The following is a 26457-nucleotide window of genomic DNA, read 5'->3' on the forward strand; positions in this document are numbered from 1 at the left end:
CATTCCGGGTATCTCTGGCCTGCATTCGTGATGTCAACATGCTGCCTTGGACAGGAAAGACCCTAGAATTCTAACCTATCGAGAACGTTTGGGACCAGAATGGACTGCTACTTCGGCCAGCGACAACTACGGCAGATATGGAGGTTCAGTTGCACCAGCTGTAGAACATCTTCCTCAGAAGAATATCGGACGCCTGTGTATTCCCATTCACGACCGTATCTTAGCCTGTCTCCGTCCTACGGATGATCCAACACCGTACTAAGCACACCCTGCGAGTGTTTGCTACCCTGCATAAGTAGGGCCTACTTAATGTGGCACAATATTTTGATGTTTTCTTTATACTACCATGTCCTGCACCTGTACCCACCTACGAACCCTTGTAAAGGCTCTCTCATGGTGCACATTTTATTTTGAAAATGAGTGTAGTTCCACTATAATACTTATACGAGTTACCCAAATGAAATTTAAACTTTTGGTTTCTGTAATGGTTTATTCTTTGGAATATATGAACATGCACGACATAATAAGTGATGTATAGGTGACATATCTGCCTAAATACAGTCGTCTTGTCGGTTCAAGTATCCCAGCCGTCGACTTGATGACAGGTGCCACGAGCGAACAATGCCCGTGGTTGCCAGCGGAATCATTCTTCAACGGCGCCTCGGACTCTCAGTTGCTTGCGGTCGCCTAAGACCTATCTGTGACGGTGCGACGTAAAGAAAAAATACTTGAGAACCGGCATTCCTTGTTTGTTTTTTATTCATTTCCTCACCAGGCAGCCCACTGTGCCTGACCTCGTTTTGGCACGTCTTCACTTGACATGATGACATTCCCGATACCATATGAACACTGTACAGCGTGATACACAATCATACCTATACACATCCTTCACATATGACAGTATGTGTCAGTTCTGCTAATGGTGAATGGCGATGCCTTTTGTTTTAAGAGAAAGTACAACTAGGTAACCATCCTCAGCTCCGCTGACACCATCTGCCAAAACCGAGTAACCAACGCTAGGCAATCATGACGAATTCATGGCAAAATCGTACCTAGTCACTTTGCTTCTGCACGTACAAACGGCACACTAACACTTTCCGACGATACCAGATTTCTTCCTGATATAATTATGTAGTCATCCACCAACACAGGCACAATGTTCCCATTCTTGGAATAATGGTGCTCATACTAAAGTCTCAGTTTCACTTGGGCAACCCTTATATAATATGTCTCAACACAAGCCCTTTCTTTCCCCACTCCAACACTTCGCGCATTACAGGGACTTAACGTTGTGAGCATAAGATATACATCGATAAATAACTAAAATATATACATAAAGATACATAATAATAATAATAATAATAATAATAATAATAATAATAATAATAATAATAATAATAATAATAATAATAATAATAATAATAATAATAATAATAATGTTGGCGTGTGGCCTCCGCAGAGGCGTGGTACAGGTCCTTCGAGTTGACGCTGTATAAGAGACCTTCGCGTCTATGAGGATGGGGTCCTACCTACGATGAATTCTAATGATGAAGACGGCACACACGTCTGTGAGGATGGGGTCCTACCTACGATGAATTCTAATGATGCAATGGCGTATGGCTTTTAGTGCCGGGAGTGTCCGAGGACAAGTTCGGCTCGCCAGACGCAAGTCTTTCGATTTGACTCCCGTAGGCGACCTGCGCGTCGTGATGAGGATGAAATGATGATGAAGGTGCCAGCCCCCGCGCCAGTGAAATTAACCAATTATGGTTAAAATTCCCGACCCTGCCGGGAATCGAACGCGGGGCCACTATGACCAAAGGCCAGTCCGGAGGCGGACAATTCTAACGATGAAGACGGCACACACATCCAAGCCCCCGAGCCATCGGAAGTAACCAATGAAGGTTAAAATCTCCGACCCAGCCTGAAATCGAATCCGGAACCCTGGGCCAAAGGCCAGCATGCTAACCATTTAGTCACGGAGCCGATCTATAATAATAATAATAATAATAATAATAATAATAATAATAATAATAATAATAATAATAATAATAATAATCCATAGATAACACTATCTAGAGAGTCACTCGTTATATTTGCCTAAAATCTTTGCCGTAACTGTCACACAGTTTCTTTCTTTTGTAATTACTCCCATGTTAACCACTAAGAAGATATGCACTTTCCTTAGTATTCTCGGCGTTGCCTAGGTCACACAGCCTGCCAATATTGTCAGCAAAACAGAGCTCGATAGCTGCAGTCGCTTAAGTGCGGCCAGTATCCAGTAATCGGGAGATACTGGGTTCGAACCCCACTGTCGGCAGCCCTGAAGATGGTTTTCCGTGGTTTCCCATTTTTCACACCAGGCAAATGCTGGGGCTGTACCTTACATAAGGCCACAGCCATTTCCTTCCTATTCCTAGCCTCTTCCTATCCCATCGTCACCATAAGACCTATCTGTGTCGGTGCGACGTAAAGCAACTTGTAAATATATATTTTGTCAGCCATCTTTAAGACAGGCAATATGAAGCTTTTATACTGAACAGCATATTACACTATTACCTGGTTAGCTTGCGAGGGGGTTTAGCTCCGAACTGAGTAACAGGTAAGCATAACCCTGCGTGCGACACTGGGGTGGGGGGCACCTCAACCCCGACACGGCGCGTCCCAATGACTGATACGGGAAGTCCCTGTAGATATGCAGGGCAGGTGTGAATAAGGCTTAGCCAAATAAGCACTCGCGGATCACCTGAGGTAAAGAGAAAAATGGTCAACGGCCTGGATGGCAGAAAAGGACATTTCCCAATGGCAGAAAGGGCGGAAGAACCACTTCAAAACCATGTCACGTCCGACTTGTAGCAAGCGGCAAAGTGGTCAGCGTCTGTTCACCAGAGATGCGGCTGCAAACATACTCCAGGAAATAACAATCCAAGATTCTACACCACTAGCGAAAGCTAGAAGATAGATTACAAGCAATCATAACTCGTATAGGCTAAGTAAAGACAACATTACCCCAGGTGGACGATCCACCCACGCTAAAATGGCAACCAAGCATTCGGATTTTGGGAAGCTTGGACTTCTACGAGAGAGCAAGTCGGAGTGCTCCTGTAAACTTCCACGGAAAACACACACTTACATTGGTACTTTCAACATTTACACACTCATTCAAACAGGAAAATTATACAATCTCACAACAGAACTCACGAAGCAGAAAATCCAAATTCTGGCTCTGCAAGGAACACGTTTCACAGATTCAGAAACAATAGACTACAATAATTACAGAATCTTCAAAAGTGGAACAAATAAGAAAATCGGCAAAGGATCCGCACTATTTGGCATGGCCTTCATTGTACACAAACAAGTCCAATGCGTAAAAGAAGTAAAATGAAATGGCGTATGTCTTTTAGTGCCGGGAGTGTCCGAGGACAAGTTCGGCTCGCCAGATGCAGGTCATTCGATTTGACTCCCGTAGGCGAGCTGCGCGTCATGATGAGGATGAAATGATGAGGACAACACATACAACCAGCCCCCGTGCCAGCAAAATTAACCAATAATGGTTCAAATTCCCGACCCTGCCGGGAATCGAACCTGGGACCCCTGTGACTAAAGGCCAGCACGCTAATCATTTAGCCATGGAGTCGGACCGTAAAAGAAGTTAAACCTATCAACTATAGACTTACGACTTTATGAATCAAACACACCAACAAAAGCTACGCTTTTATCAATGTCCATGCACCAGCAAATGATGACAATATAAAAGAGTCCGAAAAAAAGAACCGGAAAGATTCTGGGAAGAACTTGCAAGGGATGGCCAAATCCCAGAAGATGTGAAAATTCTACTCGGTGATTTCAATGTAAAAAAAAAAGAAGAAGAAGAAAATGACAGGGAATGCAAATACAAGAAGACAGTGGGAGACTATCCGGCACACAGGTTCACCAAATGATAATGACACACGTATTATTGGGTTCTGCCAACAAAACAACAATTCACCCCAGAAAAATCCCAAAAAAGAAAAAACACCATTTAGGAGAATTCCAGATTTAACATGTGGCAATATCATACGATTACCAAAACGAAATTCACGATGTGCAAGTGCGCAGAGGCGCTAACATCAATTCCAATCATTATTTAACCAGGAACTTAAATTCACACCCAAAAGGAAATTCAATAACAAAACGCCGGTGATCTCAAAATTTGATCTACACAAAATCAAAGACTCCAAAATAATAAAAGAATGGGAAAAACAAGCCGGCCCCGTGGTGTAGGGGTAGCATGCCTGCATCTTACCCGGAGGCCCTGGGTTCGATTCCCGGCCAGGTCAGGGATTTTTACCTGCACCTGCGGGCTGGTTCGAGGTCCACTCAGCCTACGTGATTAGAATTGAGGAGCTATCTGACGGTGAGATAGCGGCCCCGGTCTAGAAAGCCAAGAATAACGGCCGAGAGGATTCGTCGTGCTGACCACACGGCACCTCGTAATCTGCAGGCCTTCGGGCTGAGCAGCGGTCGCTTGGTAGGCCAAGGCCCTTCAAGGGCTGTAGTGCCATGGGGTTTGGTTTGGTTTGGTTTGGTTTGGTTTGGTTTGGTTTGGTTTGGGAAAAACAACCTGCAGAAGAATTGGGAGAAATTTCAAACTAAGATCATCAAAACGGTGAAAGATCTCATCCCTTCACAAGAAACCAAAACATCCTTGGTGAAATCAAGAATGTGAGAGCGCACTAGAAGAAAGGAAAAAGGCATTTTAGAACTAGAATTGCAAAATATCAGAAGAAACATAGAAAAAAATTCGAAGTTCGAAAACAAGCATCTAAGATTCTAAGGCAAAATAAACGGAAATATGTCAACGACCAACTGAAGGTATTCACATACATTTCATTAAAAATCCATTATTTTACACCAAAACTTTTAAAATTCTGTTAGTACTGTAGTTAACAGGAAGGTAAGTGAAGACTTTATGCTATCAGATTGTCCAATTTATAATTTAAGGGGTGTCCAAGAATTTGTTAAAAATGGCACTTTTTTGAGACTTCCTAGCAACTAGAAAGATGCATTTATTTTAATATTTTTTTCGCCGAACTATTATCGTTAGTGTCCTTGATGTCCCCTACTAAATGTATTAGTTTATCACGATTACACGAAGAATTATAACACATTCTTTCAAAAATGCAAAATTTTATTTTTTTCATTTCTTCGTACTCAGTTTTTGAACGAGGATACATCTTTTTATCAGTTCTAGCACAAGACATTCCTAAACTACTTATCTTCAATCTAAGACCTTTTTGAGGTAGATATCTTAATTAGAACTCGACTTATTGTTGTTCGAACCTGAAAAAAACATCATTCTTAGTTTTGCGAGTAAATTAAGTTTAAAGTTTTGTATTATGATTAGACGTCTTTCTTTTTAAAAGTATTAGAATTCTCCCGCTGCGTAGGTGGGACCTTCCTCTTCAATTTCTCGTCCTCTTAAAGCTTTCTTCTTCCCCTGAGGTACCTCCTTCCAACACCACCTAGATATAAGGCCTGTGCATGGTGTCGAGATTAAATGGAAAGTGGCAGACTGTTGAGGCAATGCCTTGTGAAAGTGATCCGTAATTTTGTCATACAAAATACAATAATGGTCTACAAATGTTGTGTGCCTAATTGTAGGGGAAACTACAGTGCCAATAGCAAAGTACAGATTTTTAGATTTCCGAAAGATGAAGATCTAAAAAAGAAATGGATATGTGCAATAAAGCGCGAGAATTTCGTTCCAACGATCTAGGTGGTGTTGCTCCTTCGCTGTCTTTGTTCAGCAGTGCTCTGAAGCTGACTTCTGCGTACACGTGCCTCATCAGCTTGTGACACTCCTGATGATGAGTATACCATTGTTTAACGTCTCACTAACTAATTTTACAGTTACACAGACGCCGAGGTGCCATAACATTTTCCCGCCAGGATAGAATCTGTCAACTTGGCATCAGAAAGCCGGCACTTTAAACGTCTGAGCCACTCGGACCGGCGATAGATAAACAAAGTCAACCATTTACTTACATAACCTTACAATGTATGTGCCATTGTGTCGGTCCCTGGACAGACTGTTTATATTGTTATTTCACTACTTTGTCTCAACAGAAGAACCCTAGCACTTATTAAGTGTACAGTGTACGAAAAAGATAAACACGAAAATTACGTCACTTCAAAAGGTGAAGTAGCAGAAGAAGGAGACTAAGTTTTAAATCACTGAATATTTATTATTATAACTAATGCAGGATAGAAGGACCAAGGAGAAACTGTGGAACAGGGTAAATTTCTTACAATTTGCTCAACGTCGCACCGACACAGATATATCTCATGGCGACGATAGGATAGGAAAGGACTGGGAAGCGGCCGTGGTGTGAAAATGGGAAACATCGAGGAACAAGGTAAAGAAAGCTCTTACCAAGATAGACTTATGATCGCTGAAACGTTCAATCTTATTTTATTAATACAACTTCCCCCATGAGGAGACTGCCATAAGAACAAAGTTTATCAACCACACAGTATTTTGTCTTATTAGTACCAAAGAGACTGTTAAATATACTCCGGTCCGGCTAAATAGTTTTGTCGGTAAAGCAGTGGCTTCCTGAGTAAGCTCATTTCGGTGCTAACTGAAGGTGCTCAAATAAGCCAGCCTTGTGTCGTTCGATTAACCAGCACGTAAAAGAACTCCAGTGGGACAAAATTTCCGCTACTTCGGAGTCTCCGGAAGCCATAACTGGCGGGACATTAAACCACTATCATTATCTCCGATCTTAACGTTGCATTATTTCGAATAAAATGAAACGTAAAACAAGCACAAATCGTGCATAAAATATAGAGACTAAATAAACTTATTCCCGTATATGCCAAGGAAAGTTTTTTTTTAATTCACTGAATTTCAGATTAATTGTTGCATCATGAGATCGTATTTAATAAATTAATTCTTAACATCAAACATCAATATACTAATTCCAACTAGTTCAGTTAGCATGAGCTCCCTTCGTCAGAAGCAGGTAGACTTAGTGATGATTAAGTTACATGTACTTAAAGAGATGCTATTACACTGCATGACCTGTAAGTTGGATGTTACTAGTAATTTAAACAGTTACTATGTAGTCGTTCTCTGGTGCTTGTCTGGAGGCAGTCTGAAAGCCAAGCCTCAGGTGCAAGCACAGCTAGCTTCTAATCGCACGTACCATCATGCCTCAAGGCCTCGCTAGGCAGCCTACAGCCAAGTAAGCACCATCCAACTACGACAGGTGGACCCTGTGTTTGTGAATAAGTTATATAATAAGCACGACTTGTAAATAAAATTTATGACATTTGACGTCGTTTGTCGTACGGTACGTAAAGCCATTTTAAGCCATGAGCTCAATTTGATATATGAAAAATTAATCAGCCTGGTACCAAATATTTCAGTATCTCAGCATTTAATTCGCCGTAGGTATGATCAACACGCGGACGAACGACTTGTATAGATCTGACTTACAGACGAACCTAATCTTAAGATAAAGAGACTACTCACGTTGGACGCTGATGTTAAATTATTTATATAGGACAGATTTCGGATCTTAATACAGAGAAAAATACTGGTATCAAAAGCAAACTTACAGTTTGAGGTAGCTGTTGATATTCTGATCATAGTCACAAGACCTCTAGATTTACGTGGAATTCAAATCACAGGGAGGTGCAATGGCCGGAATTCGAAGCGCGGTTGCTCTGCCAGTGGCTGTGCCGTCAGCTATTACAACCTCCCCAACATCCAATGGCATCAAAATAGTGAGCGGAATTAAATATAGTTCGCACATAGGAAGGAAGAACAACATATTTCGGAATACGAACTCGCTTCTCTTTTAAGTTGCTATTCGCCGTGCCGAAACAGCCATATCTAAATATATATGCATCTAGTTAAACAAAGTCTTCAGGAAGCGAACAGCACAGAGGTATAATTGCCTGGCGGAACCAAAGTGATACAACACACACAAGGATGAAGGGATATCACCCAACGACCGTAAGCAAACCACAAAATCCACCTGCAGTCAATAGGAGGTTAGCTCCAGGTTGCTCTGACAGTTAGTGGGTATAACCACTAAATTACAGTTGTGGTATCATAATGCTAATAATAGCCCATTAACAGTATGAATGTTATTCTCAGTGCCACAGCTAGTTAGCAAAGCGCCACCAAAAAAAAACAGACGAGACATGTGCTGAGGAGGAATTAGCATAGCAAATTTTCCACCAGGTTGCTCCGGGTTCAATTCCTGGTCTTTCTCTAGAGAATTTAAATCTATTTTACGAGCTGGAACGGGGCGCACTTTCAAGACACGGGCGTAATAAGGAATATTCTTTTTTCTCAAACCCTCGTCCCGCTTCTCCATAGAATCGGGAATTTAGTGAGATGAATCTTCGTAATGAGCTTTTACGACTACATGCCCTCCCCTGGGAAGGGAGTGTGTGAAACCCGGTGCCGGCACATAGCCTACTCTTATCGAATAACATCAAGGGATCTGCTCGAGGCTTATCAGCTCCATCCGACGAACAAATCACCATTAAAAGCGGCATATGCCCTCACTCCAAACAGACACTGCGGAGAGGTTTGGAAATGAAATGAATCCAGATTTTTGGCACACAATCTAGTGATTAAACACTGTATACCACCACTTCTCCTATCCTGCCGGCCAACATCTTGATGGTGACATTATTTCCCACCATCGGGGCTCGAACCGGCTAACAAACTGTGACAGACCATAATAGACTTGACGTCTTAACGATCATAGCTATCAGGCGGGCTAATTTTTTTTTGCATTAGCCAAAAATGTGGTATTGTTTGGGAGTTGATTATGTTTAATTGTTCAATACTTCTGTACAAACATGAACAAGCAGAATATAAGACATGCATTACGTTTGCATTCTGTTTGTATTTACATCTGTTACAATCCTTCATTCCAAAGTAATCTGCTGTATAGTACAGATGTGATATTCTGTTTTAAGATTTAAAAGTACTGTAAGGTCGTAGAATTATTACTGGCATCTTGCTACTTTCCCCTGTACAAAAGTGATGCATTAATAAGTTACACGAGAAATATATGTTGGAAATATAAAGTAAATAATTCTGAGCACTAATGAGTTAATGGTATTCCGCATTTTTGTAGAGGTGTATAGTTTTAAGATTCAGTATACGTATTCTTATAAAATACGTGTCATCGTGACTATTCTTGTCGAAGTTCTTCTAATTAAAAAAATGCAAAACCTATAATGTATTAAGTTGGAATCTCATCAAATTTGCAGTACGTAGAGCAATAACAGGTGGAAAGATGGATCGTTCAAGTTCAATTTTACGTCGTCGTCATCTTTGTTGCAATAACTGTAGTCCATTTCATATAATAGGCCACCATGGTTATATACTTCTAAAGGTAGGAACTTGTACGATGCCCTGAGTAATTTTTACCTATGGTGCAGAAAGTGCATTTAGATATTTCGGTATGGGATTGGATTCGGTCCCTTACTTGATTTTTTATTCATCTGGCTGAACTTATAGGTGACACGGGGATTCCGAATACTACAAAAAGTTTATAAATTCGTAGTCTACTGCGCTTATGGAAGTGAAATATACGTTCAAAAAGAAATATTGTTGATCTAAACCATACTGAGGGCAGTCATATGAAGATGGATGTAGATTATGTCTCTATACAATATATTTTCTTACAATGACTGTGGAATCGCCCGAAGAAATGAAATGACATGAAATGAAATGAAATGGCGTATGGCTTTTAGTGCCGGGATGTGGCCGAGGACTTCAGCTTGCCAGGTGCAGGTCTTTTGATTTGACTCCCGTTGGCGACCTGCGCGTCGTGATGAGGATGAAATGATGATTGAAGATGACATTAAATGACAAACACCCAGTCCCCATGCCAGGTGAATTAACCAATTATGGTTAAAATTCCCGACCCAGCCGAGAATCGAACCCGGGACCCCTGTGACCAAAGGCCACCACGCTAACCATTTAGCCATGGAGCCGGACTCTCCAGGAGAGAATGTAACACATCACTACAGGGATTCCAATTTGGATCTCTGAACGGTATAATTCTTCTTTCCTAACGAATTCCTATGAAGAAGGTTCAATTTTTAAACGTGGTGATGCTCAGATTATATTCTTTGTCAAATATTCAGACTCTTCTTTTACTTAGGTAAGCCGACAATAAATTAAAAAGGCATAGCTCTTGAAACTTCCATTTAACAAGAACGGGAAAATGAAAAAGAAAACCTACTCTGACTCGAGCTGAAAATTACCTCGTATTGTTCCTTAAACCTCACTCACTCACTCACTCACTCACTCACTCACTCACGCAGCTCCTACTGGGCTATCCAGAATAATATAAGAAGATACATAGTACCCAGTAGATGTTATATTCTTCCGCTCACTTCGACTTCTTGAAATAATTTTCTGCTACGAGTATAATTACCAAGAAGGGTAATATGGAGATCTTATCTTCTTCCGTTACCTTTTCAAGCTTTACCTGTAAAGCATACAATTTATACAGTAGATTTATAACACTTCATAGCACTAGAAGTATGATTTCTTCACTACATACTAAACATCACTACAGAATGAGAACAGTAATCTGAACACGTCATCAAAAAAGGGTGTATGCGTGAACGTAAGGATGTTGATTGGATAACATGCACTCACAGGTAAAAAGAAGAATGTGCTGCAGCATGTAGCTCCCTTGTTCTACAGTTTATAATTATATTAGTTAATTAAATTAGTATCACCAAATACTCAACTTGAGAATATCAACCCATCTGATCAACTCTACAGGCACAACTGTATAAGTATATTCAGCGTCATCAAAATTAATCCTTAACATGGACAATTGTATGAATGGTTCAAAGAGATTGTAAAAGCACACTTTGATTCAAATAATTTGGAAGTAAGCAAAAAAAAGTATTCTTCTCCAGCAATCAAACTGCATTTCCGCTGCATGGAATCCATTTATATACATTTAATGTCAGATGACCCTCCGAACAACACGTGTTTTTGCTGTTGTTTGGGTCCTCAGTTCTCGACTAGTTTGATGTAATTCTCCGTGCTACCTTATTTTGTGCTAACCTTTTCATTTCTACTTAACTATTACATCATAGATCCATTCTAATATGTTGGTGATATTCATGCTTTGGTCTACCTTTACCGTACTTACAGCCTACACTTCTCTAAAAAAATAAACTGAACAAGTCCTGGGTGTCTTGAAATCTGCCCTATCATTCTATCCTTTCATCCAGTCAAATTTCACCACAGCATTCTCCTCTCACTAATTCGATTCAGTATCTCTTCACTTGTAATTATATCTACCTATCTCACAATCTTCAGCTACTTCCTTTAAGATTTCATTTCCTAGTCTAATATTTCCCGCATCATCTGACTTCGTTCGACTGCATTCCACTACTTTTGAAAATTGTATTGCATAGATATATCAGTTTATTTTGTATAACACTGCTCGAAACTTTGAGAGTAAATTCTTATTTGAAATATCTTAAAATAATCAAACACCAGAAAATAAAAGACACAGAGAGAGAATAAAGTAAATGACCAGAGTAAAGATTTACCTGGCAAAGCGTTCCTTGTCCTGAATGCTCTCCTCCTCCATCCGGCTATATTTGCTACCACTGGGGTCGTCCTCATCGGATCTGTTAAAAATAAAAATAAATCTTGTTTAAAGTAATTAACCGAATTAATTAATTACATAGTTATTCAAACATTTTAATGTGCCAGAAAAGTAATCTACAGATTTATCCAAATTAAAACAATGGAAAATTAGACTCAGCTCTCGAAATCCGAAGGTAAGGAACTGAGACGTTCTCCTAGTTGTGATTTGACGATCGTTTAGCTAGTTCAGAAATTAATTTAGGGATCGTCACATTGTTTCACTTGCTATACGCTGACATGTCAGTTATCGTGCGATAGGGTCTAGTATCGTCCAGGTCCTCCTCTAGCTCGGCCAAGTGCAGTAACTAGTCGTGGTATCGATTCCACAAGTGGAAGAACTCTGGAGAGATTCTGACCCATGACGTTTGGATAGCTACCCACAGTTTCCTGCTATTTGTAGGCGCAGGGCTTTCGGTGTGAAGGGACCTCATCATCACGTCCCATAAATGCTCGATAGGTAAAAGCGGTGGCTACAGCAGTCGTTGAAACTCTCTAGACAGCTTATCGGAACAATTACGGACAACTTGGACCCGATGACACGGTACATTGTCCTGCTGGAATACCTCATCGTTGTTGGGGTATGCGAAGACCACAAAGGCTGCAAGTAGTTCAACGTAGCAGTTACTGGTCAACGACCTGTTCAGTTGGATAAGCGGATCCAACCCCTGCCACGCAGACACATCCCACACCATTATGGAACTACCACCAGCCTGTATAGTGCCTTGTTGACAAGCTGTAGTCCATGGCTTCATGGGACCGGCGCCATATGCGAAACCTACCATCAGCTTGAAACAACTGAAACAGGATCAAATCAGCAACGTCACGCGCCCAGGCGAGAGGATGTGCCCGGGCTTGTGTTAACTCTGGTACCGCACTGAGTTGAAGAACAGTGCACTGACCTGCTGGCTATACGTCTGGTACCTCCTGCACTGAATGTGGATGTGATTTGAGCCAGAGTGTCTTGTCTATCACCATGGACAATTCTAGCCAGACGCCGCTAATCGCGACCATTAAGCACCCCCGATCGGCCACTACGCTGTTCATTGCGGGTGGTAATACGCTTCATAAGGTATTCCCGATACACAGATGGCACCATCGATGGAGGAATTTTAAATGTCTGCATTACTTCGACAATGAAATGTTCCATCCATCTGCGACCCCCCATTACCACGCCCCGTTTGAAACAACAATAATTCGCGTCGCCTTGCCAACGACCAGCACAGACAGTGTTTACAGTCACGAGGTAGATCACACCTGATACAGGTCGCGGTAGTTCCAAAACGTCACGGTATGGCGGCGCCACCGACTATTACCTTTAAATACTACTAAACAATGACTTCTGGCAAGTCAATGCAATTAGCTGAAGCTATAGTAAATGCAGAGCTGTTCCAGAAAGAATCGCTTGTGGACAGATTAGTAATAGGAATGAATAAGTAAATGAATGAATGAATGAATGAGCTCTTCAACTCATGAATCTATGTAATGTTTTTGTAGTGATCGTTGTTTCAAAGGAAAAACAACGTGATTACCAGCCCCAAAAAACTGCTGCGATTCTCAAACGTGCGTTATCTTAACAGGACAACTACCCAACTTCTTTTCATTGCTCTACATATTTTTTTCTTCCTCATTTATTTTAGTTTCATAAACTCAACCTCATGCCTCTGATACAAAAACATATTATTCATTACAAGACCTGCTGGAAACAACTACAATTAGTGTAATTACCTCAAAAGTACCTCCTGCACTGAATCTATACTGCTACAGACGAATGTAATGAGTAACGAGAGAGCAAATGGCTCAGCATTTAATTTATAACATGCTAAGCTAACAACGATTGCATGATGGATGATTCTAATGAATATTATATTTAACGATTTTAACTAATATGTGGGTTTCTGCATTAACTAAGCACAAACAACAACAACAATAATAATAATAATAATAATAATAATAATAATAATAATAATAATAATAATAATAATAATAACAATAATGCGATGGTTAAGTGAACTAGTCGTTAGTCAATCCGAGTCACGAGGATTCACAATCCAGCGATCAATCAATCAATCAATACTGATCTGCATTTAGGGCAGTCGCCCAGGTGGCAGATTCCCTATCTGTTCTTTTCCTAGCCTTTTCTTAAACGATTTCAAAGAAATTGGAAATTTATTGGTAAGTTATTCCAATCCCTAACTCTCCTTCCTATAAATGAATATTTGCCCCAATTTGTCTTCTTGAATTCCAACTTTATCTTCATATTGTGGTCTTTCCTACTTTTAAAGACGCCACTCAAACTTATTCGTCTACTAATGTCATTCCACGCCATCTCTCCGCTGACAGCTCGGAACATACCACTTAGTCGAGCAGCTCGTCTTCTTTCTCCCAATTCTTCCCAGCCCAAACTTTGCAACATTTTTGTAACGCTACTCTTTTGTCGGAAATCACCCAGAACCAATCGAGCTGCTTTTCTCAATATGTGGGATTTTCAATAGTCTCCAGGAAGAACAACCGGCCTTAAATCGCCAAATTCGACTGAATCGGAGCTAAATAGTCCAGAGACCTCACAAAGAGTAGGAATCTTGCTCCTAACTATGCTATTTCAGTGATTACAAAATCGAGACAAAATTACAAAGAACTTGGCAGTACAAGCCCATATCAGTATGACGTTGGACCCCCTTTGACCTGGATTTATGCACTTATTCGGTTGGGAAGGATGTCATAAAGCCATTGTACCCTCTCCTGAGGCAAGTTGGCCCGCAACTGTTGTAACGGGTCCTTGATATCCTGGATACTGGAACTGGGACGGTGTTGGCGCCCGAACTGGTCCCACACATGTTCTATCGGGGACAGATCTGGGGATCTTGCTGGCCACAGGGTCTACCACAACATTACGCAGACAGTTCATGGAGACACGTGTCATGCGTGGACGGGCATTGCCCTGTTGGAAAATGGCACCACGATACTGTCGCATAAGAGGTAACACCCGAGGACGCAGGATGTCCGTGACGTACAGTTTTGCCGTCAGAGATCTTTCAATCACCATCAGCCGTGACATGAAGTCATACCCGAAGGTTCCCCACACCATGACGCCAGGAGTAACACCGCTATGCCTCGGAAGAATGAGACCCCCTCCCCAGGTCGCCACCATACTCGCAGACGATGCAAATCCGGGGTAGTGCAGAACCGCGATTCATTGCTGAACACAATGCGACGCCATTCATCAGCAGTCCATGCTTCCCGGTCACGGCACCACTCCAAACGCAGCCGTTTGTGTTGTGGTGTTAACGGCAGCCTACGCTTGGGACGGTAATTCCCCAGTTCGGCTGCTGTTAAACTCCGACCAATGATGCGGAATGACACAGAATGTTGCAGGGAGTCCATAAATTCTTCTTAAACGGCAGGCGCAGATGTAAAGGGGTTACGATGAGCTTAGTGCACAATATGGAGATCCTCCCTTGTGGTCAGACGTGGTCGACTGGAAACTTGACGACGGTATGCCTGCCCTCACGTTCCCATGCAGTCCATCATTGGGTCGCTATCATATCCCAATGCCCCACAAATCTGGATATTGAGCGATTCGACCAGCCGGCCACATCACATGGAGGCCCATTTCAAACTTTGTCAGGTGCTGATAAAACTGTATCACACGAGTACACAGCAACTCCGTGTCCTTCACAGTGATCACTCAATATCTGACGCTGTTCACGCCCCTATCCTGCCAGGCCTGGTAACAACACTAATGCACTCTGGTGGCAGTTCTACCTGTCACAGAGAATGTCAACTCTAATCATTTATATACCCGCCGATGGTGTGTACGCCGACATGTACGAAATTACATTGACATACGACCATTTCTTCTGGATACTTTTTTTTTTTTTTTTTTTTTTTTTTTTTTTTTTGTCAGAAAGTGTAATGAAGTTTCCTGGTGGCAGTAGTTTTCTGGAAGTGGACGATTCTTGTGTTACAGAACGCAGACTGATGGTATTTGGAGTGGAAGAGCTCACGATGTACTAAATAATGGCGAAAACTTCTTCATGGACGGGATATTCGATAGCTGTCCAAGACAGTTCACTGAACTGTGTGGCATTCATGTGGACATCGGCACAATCAAAGATGAGACACAAATATACCCCATACTTTTGTCTTTGCTTCTGGATATGTCAGAAGACACATACAGTTACCTCTCTGTAGGTATTAGTAATTAGTTACTGCCACATTAAGAAACGATTTCGAAACCGCCGCCGCGCCGTGAAAAACACATTACGAAGCGTCTTTCCGACTGGATTCATTTTTCCTTTTGATCAGTGCCTTTGGAGAAAGAACCAGGACATAGGCCTGACACAAGAGTAGGCCTACAAGGAAAACATGGAGGTTCAACGGCTTTGTAAAATGTGTGCAACACTGGCGTTAATACCACCGGATTTCATTGAAGAAGGCTGGTTGATAGTCGCGTCGGACGGTCCACAGTCAGATAAAGTTGCGGTATTTTCCGACTATTTTGTACCTCAGTAGCTGGATAATGTGAAGGTACCTGTAAAACCGTGGAACGCTTCTGGGCATAACACCGAATAAATAATTCGCTGAAGGCTGACACAGGAAGCTAAATAATATAGTTGGAAGAAAACACCCAATAGCTATTTATTAATTAAATGCCTGAAAGATGAAGCAGCTCGTCCAAGTTTCTTGATTAAACGGAACGAGATAGGAAAGCCTAGCAAGTGAAAAAACGTATATATAAGGCATGATGAAAGACTGAAAAAGTGTTGTAAAACCTGGAATATACCGGGCGAGTTGGCCGTGCGCGTAGAGGCGCACGGCTGTGAGCTTGCATCCGGGAGATAGTAGGTTCGAATCCCACTATCGGCAGCCCTGAAAATGGTTTTCCGTGGTTTCCCATTTTCACACCAGGCAAATGCTGGGGCTGTACCTTAATTAAGGCCACGGCCGCTTCCTTCCAACTCCTAGGCCTTTCCTATTCCATCGTCGCCATAAGACCTGTCTGTGTCGGCGCGACGTAAAGCCCCTAGCAAAAAATAAAAATAAATAAAATAAAAAACCTGGAATAAACCTTGACGTTAGGATATGTTCGAGAACATTGACCTACACACAAAGATTTGAATAAGCCGACTGGTTTTAGTTTCTATAAACACCGTGGCCAAGCCTCGAATAATTTTCTGCACTATACATTTCGGTTTTATCCATCAACCCTTTCAAAATAAAATCCTGGTAAGGGAATAAACACTATCTGTAGTACTATTACCTGTGAAAGTAAGATATGGATAATCTCTTGAGTAGTCTTTTGGGCTTTGAAGGCCGAAAACTCCCTCTAGCGATTATGTAACTGGCCACGAAAGTCTACACCAGAATATTAGAAATAAGTCCGATAACTTAGTATTACATAAGCCCTCGGTCATTTCTGGTGTATAGAAAAAGCAGAAAATTGAAAAAAACAACGATTTAAGCCCCTAAACAAACCAGCAATTGGACGATAGAATGAGAAACACCACAATGATTTTACTATAAGAAATGCAATAAAAATCTCGTCCTTGTTTTTGTGTGGTTGAAAGAAAGCATAAGTTTCTCCTTTCTAACATGAAATAGCATCAAGAGATTTACGATTCCGTTATGTAATGAATAAACTAAAACAACTCACACTTTAATGTTGATGGAGTTGGAAACACGACTTTCTCTTTCCAATATAATAGCTTTTTTTTTTTTTTTCAATAATGATTTATTACACGGTAGTAGCTGTCACGGTGAATCAGAGGCACAGTGTCTGATTCATGGTCCGAATTCTGCAAGTTCGATCCCAGCGAGAAAACATCTTGGCACGCCGTCCCATAGTTGTTGGCACGCTATAAGACCTCTGGTGTTCCATTCTGCATCCAACTGATACTATTAATTCAACCGCAGATACTGTCCAGTGAAGCTCGGTTTCGCTGATAGATGGAAGTGCAATTAGAACAAAGAAATCCATGCGTAGATTGTCTAAATGACACCATTTTAGAAGGTTCGAAACCAGGTAGCCTATAGATGACGACGATGATGGACTTTAACTACAGCTGAAACTCTAGTTCTTTTCTATCTTCTTCTATACACTTTTTAGAGCGACTGCATCCTAGAGCACGCGATGCACTGTCTGTGTTTTCAAATCGGAGCTTATGATTACTTGTTTTATGAGTAGAATGGTACCGCTAAACTTTTCAGTAATTTTTTTAAAACACAGTCTTAATACAGTCAACTTCGAAGTAAACAAATGGACGTTATTCGGTCGTAATTTCACGACCCTCATTATTGCGCGATTCTGTGGTGTGCGTGTGTATGCAGAGGTGATGGTTGGAAAAAACATAAACACCAGTCTCTGAGTCAGAAGAATTAACTAGACTGGATTAAAATCTCCATACGAACCCGGAATCGAACGGGGGATCCTCTGAACCGAAGACCTCTATGTTAACCATTCAACGAAGGAGCCGGAATAATTCCGATATCATTACCAACTCGAATATTGGTTTACAGTATAGCTTGCATGCACATTTTACCACCTAATACAAGAGTTTCTCAAATATCGTCTACCTTTTAAATCAACTTGTTGGGCAAGCAAGCAGTGCTTGCTACCGAGGAAGAACAGAGCAGCAGACTTGTTTACATGAACACAGTGACAGTACTTGCAGTAACCGCACCGAGATAATTCTACCATACGTTTGTGATTATTATTTAAACCACGTGACAGCAATGTACCAACGGGACGTGACTGTATTGACATTATTAGATCTCAGTAGTGCCTTCGACACTGTTAATCCTCAGTTACTACTGCAGAAACTTCGAGAGCTAAATTTTAACAGTGTATCACTTCGTTTCTTTTTATCTTATCTTGAAAATCGCCGGCAACGTGTAACAGTTGGAAATTTGAGTTCAGGATGGCAAAGGAAGACCCTCGGCGTCCCTCAGGGGTCGGTTCTTGGACCACTGCTATTTATCATCCAAATTAATGATATATCAAAAGCTCTTAAATTCTGCAAATTGCAAGTGTACGCGGATGATATACAGATTTACTATCATTCAAAACCGAGTGATATTGATACTGCAATTACTAAAATAAATTCTGACCTTCAACATCTTAGTGACTATGCAAATAAAAACAGTTTATTAATGAATCCAAATAAGACTCAAGTTATTATTATCGGTACCAGTGAAAACCTTTATTCCCTCAAGCAACAGAACATCCCCCCAATAATTTTAAACAATAAAATCATACCCTACTCTACTTCAGTGACCAACTTAGGAATTATCATGACTGAGACTCTAAACTGGACTCAACAGGTGATAAGCACATGCAATAAAGTACATAAAAGCTTATATCCCCTGAAACGGTTCGCTAATATATTCTCTGTTCGACTTAAAGTACAAATAATTCGCTCTCTTATACTACCTATATTTGACTACTGTGACACTGTGTTGACTGGAATAACCTGGGACAGTAACAAGAAACTGGACCGGAGCCTGAACAGCTCCATAAGATACATCTTTAATCTGCGATATGATGCTCATATATCACCTTATTATAAGGAGCTGTCGTGGCTTCGAGTGCACCAGCGCCGTGAACTTCACATGCTATCGCTTCTGCACAAAGTTCTTTCCACTAATACTCCCGACTATCTGTCTTCATCTTTTTCTTACCTCTCGTCCTATCATAAACACAATACAAGATCTGGTTCCTCTCTTGCCATACCTATAAACCGTACTGCTGTGTACAACCGCTCCTTCATAATCTCTGTGTCTAGGTCATGGAATTCGCTACCTGCGAACATTAGAGAAAATCCTTCTCATCGCAAGTTTAAAGTGGCTTGCCGGGAGCATTTGCTGGGTAGATCCCGCTGACTTGCTGGATAATTGTTGAGTGAATGAAGGAATCAATGGGATGAATGAATGGATTACTGCAGTTAAATAATTTAAGTGTACGTTATTTTGTGTATTTTAAAATTAAGGATTCTTTCATTATTATTATTATTATTATTATTATTATTATTATTATTATTATTATTATTATTATTATTGCTATTAGTATTATTTGTTTTATTTGTATTCGAAATTATAAGTTATGTATATGTATACTCATCTAGTGGTTAAGTGTAAGAGAGGGCCTTGAGCCCCAACTTCGCCACCAATAAAGGCATTATCTATCTACTCAAAGGACATAATCGCTTGAATTTGCAAAACCTAGTCGATGCGAGAGGAGCCGCGGACTGTATTTGCGCTAGTATACTATAAAATGTCTACTACATTGGGCACATTATATGTCATATTTTTACTACCGGTAATCGCTTTGCGCTGATGGTAATCGAACGGAGGAAACGATAACAGCTTTCCTATTTCAAGCTTACAGTAATGAAACATTATCCTGCTCTCTAAAACAGAAAACCATACATAATATGTATGACATCTTGAGCTTTCCTTCCCAGATTCCGTTCTTGTCAAGAGAGATAATTAAGATCGACTACACAGTATACTTGGAGGTCAGAAAGTCGACCATATGCAGCTCAAACAGAAATATACATAACTTGCAATGGGAGCTTGATAGCCGAGTGACAGTCTCATCAAGGCGGCCGTGGTTCAAATATAGTCTAATGTATGTTAGATTTTAAAATGAAGAGTCACATCCAAGTGGTTCGTAATCCACGCAAAACTTCAGGTGTCATGGCTATGACCACGATATCAACTGCCTCATAAAACTATAGCCTGCCCCATCTCAAACGGGTACACGTAATGCCAATAAATAAGCATTAACTAACAATTACTAAACAACTACAAAATCCTTACACCACCAGTTTTAGATCTATGTGGTCAGAAAAAAGGACATGACCTTTTTTAAATAACCAGCTGATTTTAACCTTGTCAGTTTGCTCTATATATTATAAGGGATGCTGCGTCTGTTGAATTATATATCTAGTAACATTTTTAACCAAAGAATATCCCTATACTTCGTATTATTCACGTTCTTTAAAAGCTGGTTTCCAGGTAAATGCTAGGGCTATACCTTAATTTAGGCCGCGGCCGCTTCCCTCCAACTCTTAGACCTTTCCTCTCCAATCGTCGCCATAAGACCTATCTGTGTCAGTGCGACGTAAAGGCACTAGCTAGTAGTAAAAGCTGGTTTTGCACTGCTGAACTTTGATGCTTGCGAGACCATGTGAGTTATAATCAAAGAAAATGAACATTATCATTTAATGAAAATTTAGTTCTGATTTCCGATGAAAGAAGGAACGGGGAACCCAACTCTTAAAACGGAACGTGCTCTTCAAAATAACAAACGATGTCTTATTGACAAATTCCTACATGAATGTTATAAAACGGAAGTTCAAACTACCAGTCAGCATGTCACATATTCAAAAATACTTGAAGCAGTTTCTATTTTATTTGGATGAACACAACATAGTCTCCTCAGCCAGAGAATGGTCTGCTGATACAATACGGTCGATATTTCCAAAGTAGAGATCCGACTTCACACTGTATGTATGTTGACATAATTCAGCGTTTTATCGGTAAGTGTGACAATAACACAACCAGTAAATAATTTTTTTCTATTTGCTTTACGTCGCATCGACACAGATAGGTCTTATGGCGACCATGGGATAGGAAAGGCCTAGGAGTAGGAAGGAAGTGGCCGTGGCCTTAATTAAGGTACAGCCCCAGCACTTGCCTGGTATGAAAATGGGAAACCACGGAAAATCATATTCAGGGCTGCCGACAGTGGGGTTCGAACCCACTATCTCCTGGATGCAAGCTCACAGCTGCGCGACCCTAACCGCACGGCCAACTCGCCCGGTAACCAGTGAATCAATCCTCATACATATGTACATACATCTTCATTATAGACTGTTAGGCCCCTCAGCGATCAGTCTGCAAGCCTGTGTGAATTTATTAACCGCCGCCGCAATCCTTTATCTGTAACTAGTTCTGTGGCTCCGTTTAGTTCTATACCTCTTACCTATAAATCGTTAGAAACTGATTCTAACCATCGTCGTCTTGGTCTCCCTCTGCTTCCCTTGCCCTCCACAACAGAGTGCATTATTCTCCTAAGTAACGTATCCTCCTCCATTCGCCTCACATGACCACACCACCAAACCCGGTTTCTTCGTACAGCTTTATCCATCAAGTTCATTCCTAACTTAGCCTGTATCTCCTCATTCCGAGTACCCTCCTGAAATTGTTTCCACCTGTTTGTACCAGCAATCATTCTCGCTACTTTCAGATCTGTTACATCTACTTTCATATCTGTTACATCTAACTTATGAATAAGATATCCTGAATCAACCCAGCTCTCACTCCCATAAAGCAAAGTTGGTCTGAAAGCAGACTGGTGTAAAGCTAGTTTCTTCCAGGAGCTTTGCTGCACCTGGATTCAACTCACTTACTATCCTACCATCCTGGGAGAACACACATCCTAAATATTTGAAATTATCTACCTGCTCCAGCTTTGTATTCCCAACCCGACATTGAATTCTCTTAGATTTCTTACCTACTGACATCAATTTCGTTTTGGAAATGCCAATTTTCATATCATACTCAATGCACCTACTTCAAGTTCGAAGATAATAGACTGTAGGCATTCGGGACAATCTGCCATGAAGAAAATTAAGATAGCGTACCACAATAATATTTCTTGGACGCATTAATAGTCTATTGTACTAGTGGTCGCTGATGAGTTTATACGAATCAGGATGTCGATCCTGTGGTTGGTAGGAGAAGGGAAGCTCGAAGACCACGAACACGAAAATATAAAACCTTTTCCCAACTAACGTTTGATACAGATTATGTAAACTGAACTTTAGGCAGGATTTCTTCTTTGGTATCCGTCTGTAAACACCACGTCAACAGAAATATTTAGAATATTAAGTTTTGTGCTTCTTTTCAACATTATCTTCCAACTTGAATTTACAAACAAAATGTTCCTATCCGCAGGGAGTTACGGTAAGCAGATGGGCATTGAAACGGAAATATTTTCTGCCACCGTACGGCTTCAACGTGCAAAATTGCAGTGTTGAGAGAGAATAAATACAGAAAGAAATTATTATAATTAATGAGTCATGAATGACAAACATTACTGCTGTATAAACTGAAATAATGTGATTAACACATAATATTACAACTTACCCACTATTCACAATATATTACTGCATTTGTTTTCGGAACAAATAATTTAATTATCTCATAAAATGATAAGGGACATCTTGTTTTCGTACATCGTATAATACAGATTATCAGTTAAACATTATCCTAAGTTACTGATAACGCAGAATAGCATGATGTTATAGCAGCATTATCATCATTCTTGATAACAGTCACATCGCAATTTAAACATGTTAATGAATAACATTCTTAGCATATCGAATGAAAATGGCTCGTGCTAGCTTTCTGAAAATGAGGAATCTATTGCGTGACAGAAGTCTCAGCTTGGAGACACTCCACAACTTCGTCTGATTCAGTGCTTCTGTACGGCGCTGAAAACATGGACTCTGAAATGTAACACCAGTAGGAAAATAAATGCCTTCGAGATATGGGTTTTCCGAAGCATGTTACTGATATCGTGGGCTGACTACGTCTCCAATGCTGTCGTACTCAGGCCGTGAGGAGGGAACGGATGTTGGTGCGTACAATCAAGGGCATAGTCTATTATTACGATGGGGTCGCCACTCCCAAAGTTATGTATTAATGAATGATAAATGCTACGAAATGAGAATGGAGAGTGTTGCTGGAATGAAAGATGACAGGAAAAACTGGAGTACCCGGAGAAAAACCTGTCGCGCCTTCGCTTTGTCCAGCACAAATCTCACATGAAATGACCGGGATCTGAACCACGGTATCCAGCGGTGAGAGGCCGACGCGTTGCCGTCTGAGCCACGGAGGCCCCCTATCAATATAGAATCAAGCTTAAGACAAAATGTGAATACAGTATGTGAGGATATGTAAGTATAATAGTTTACAACAATTCTTACTTCTTACATTTTAGAGATAAGCATGATGTTTTATTTTCTTTTTCTCTCTCTCTCTTTTTTTTTTTTTTTTTTTTTTTTTTTACATCTTTGGCATACGTTGTTTTAAATGCTTATGATGCATACTTTGTTGTATACCGCTTGAAGGCCATTCTTTCTATCCGTCTTCTATCCACGTTGAACATGTTCCAGTTATAATTATATACGAATAACCTTGTCCAGCGCCAAGGCGAGTTTTTCTCACTCGATCAGGTTTGCATTGTACCTGCATTCGAATGGCAAACACACGTAGGTTTTATAATGCATTGAATTGAAAGTTCGTTCGGAATGTGCTGGAGATAGTTCATTTACGTGGTTTCCTTCACAAAGAGCTTTAAACGTGATACATGCAATTATACAATGAACGAACGGTATTCCTCAACGGTAAATCCCTGCGGAACTCGCATATATCCGGCCGAAGAGGATTTAACAGCGATAAGATTGAGATGGCGGCTCTGACAAGCGCCGTCTGGCTGGCAGACCAGTCCTCGGACATATTCCTGACATGTTTGTGTGTTGCCTGTAACGTTAACAACACGACATCGTTAACTTCAATTGAAATCACATTAGCTCAATAGTACGAAACCTCCATACGTACATCATTAAACAACGACAGCGTAAAGCAATACCTGCAAGTTACGGACGTCTGTATAAAATTCGATATATCAATTATTTGAAAGAACATACGAAAAACGCACGCATGTAAGTGGAGCAATTATGTATTTACAGTATATATAGGAACATGCTAATTACTGTGAGCAAACGAATCCCAGATTACAGACAGATGAATTAAAGGCTCCAACTGAGTATAATAATTTCGTGTGGCTATTTCTTCTAACCGAGTGCAGCCCTTGTAAGGCAGACCATCCGATAAGGGTGAGCGGCATCTGCCATGTGTAGGTAACTGCGTGTTATTGTGGTGGAGGATAGTGTTGTGTGTGGTGTGTGAGTTGCAGGGATGTTGGCGACAGCACAAACACCCATCCCCCGGGCCACTGGAATTAACCAATGAAGGTTCAAATCCGCGACCCGGCCGGCAATCAAACCCGGGACCCTCTGAACCGAAGGCCAGTACGGTAACCATTCAGCCAACGAGTCGGACTCCACCGGAGTGAATAAATGTGACGTGAGCGGTCTGAAAGTAAATGGCTATTCAAGCGTTTATTTTTATTTAATTTATGTTACGAAACAACTTTAAAACTTGAAAGCTTAAAAGTTTACATACCAGTCTGACGTTAAGTCCAAGAAATACTAAGGATAACAATTACGGTTTCAATCTTGCAGAGATAACATTGAGTGCTGTCAGACCCACATAGTCAATTTTCGGTCTACTGCGTGTGTGTTTGGTGTTATGTTTCGTCCCCTGTCCTTGGCCCTTGTCCCGTTTCGGGTATGAAGCCAGGTGAATCTTTGTAGCGAGGTTTTACGACCAAATGCCCTTTCTGACGTCAATCTCATCAGAGAAGCTAATGAAATGAAACGAATGGCGTGACATGTGATAGTAGGAAGAGGGTGAAACCGAGTGCCGGCATACAGCTTACTCCTGTCGAATGGCACCAAGGGGTATGCTCAAAGCTTAACGTCTCCATCCGACGGATGAATCACCATCACTCTATATGAACATTGCGGATAGGTTTGGAACTGGTACACGCACGCACATTAATGGTGTCCCGACATAAACAATCAACACTGCCCCACTCCAGTACTGAAAAGGAGGGGAAGGGAGTGAACAGGTAGTGCTGAATACACAGTGTATGTATTCCGGCGTTATACTGTAACATTGTAATAAGATGGCTCCTATCCTATCACAGGTGAATCGAGGCCGTATTATTGGCATGTGGGAGGCTCACATGGTCCCCCAAGCAATAGCACAAGCAATACCATGCAGTCTTAAGACAGTTTGGAGATGGATAGAAATATGGCAAGAACGAGGTGAAGAAGAATTGGTAGACCCGATATAACGCAGCTACAAAATATTCCTAACTAGTATAAAATACTTTTCGGTTAAAAACCTCCTTTTCGTCTTAATACTGTAATACTGTAATTAATTTTTTATGTTAAAATGCTATTTGTTTTGGGCGTCGACCTATAGAGTTCATTTGCCCCTACTTGCACAATATATGAACCTGCATGTAATTGGAATTGCGGAGGTGTTGGGTGTTGAATGTGAGGAACGTTAAAGATGACACAAATACGCAGTCCCCAGGCCAGGGATATTAATCATTTACAATTAAAACACCCTGACCCGGCCGGGAATCGAACCCGGGGCGGCCGGACACGTTGCCCCGTACACAGCGGGGCCGGATGAGTAGGTAACCTAATGCTGTACTTCAATACATCCGCCACTGTGCCCATTTCGATCACAACGAAGTCTTGCAGCGGGCTATCTGCATGCAGTCCATGCAGCAATGCGTTAAGCGAGAAGGTGAGTCATTGTGCCTTCGACACTACCCCTTCACTCCCTTCCGCCATGTTTTGTACTGGATTGGCCTTCAACACTACCCCTTCACTCTCTCCCCTTCTTTTCAGTACTGGAGTGGGACAGTGTTGATTGTTTATGTCGGGACACCATTAATGTGCACGTCTGTACGTAATCTAGTGATTAGAAATTGTATACGTATTATATTGTGTATTTTCTATCAACGGGCTCGACCGGCTAACCACGATGGCAGACCACACAAGCATTAAAGATCATGGCCACCAGGTGGTGGTGGTGACTGTTTTAAGAGG

The 26457-nt window shown here is 41.1% G+C and overlaps 1 protein-coding gene across 5 annotated transcripts in view; it reads right to left on the reverse strand.

The window, feature by feature from the left end:
• The window catches only part of tgo (Aryl hydrocarbon receptor nuclear translocator homolog tgo), a 778633-nt gene that overhangs the window by 191607 nt on the left and 560569 nt on the right, over nt 1–26457 (reverse strand). For all 5 annotated transcript variants that reach the window (XM_067157348.2, XM_068230411.1, XM_067157335.2 and 2 more), the window contains one exon: nt 11599–11679. In XM_067157348.2, coding sequence (XP_067013449.2) covers nt 11599–11679 — 81 coding nt within the window. The remainder of the gene's footprint in view (nt 1–11598; nt 11680–26457) is intronic.

This window comes from Anabrus simplex, chromosome 1 (genome assembly GCF_040414725.1).
Source record: "Anabrus simplex isolate iqAnaSimp1 chromosome 1, ASM4041472v1, whole genome shotgun sequence".
NCBI lineage: Eukaryota > Metazoa > Arthropoda > Insecta > Orthoptera > Tettigoniidae > Anabrus > Anabrus simplex.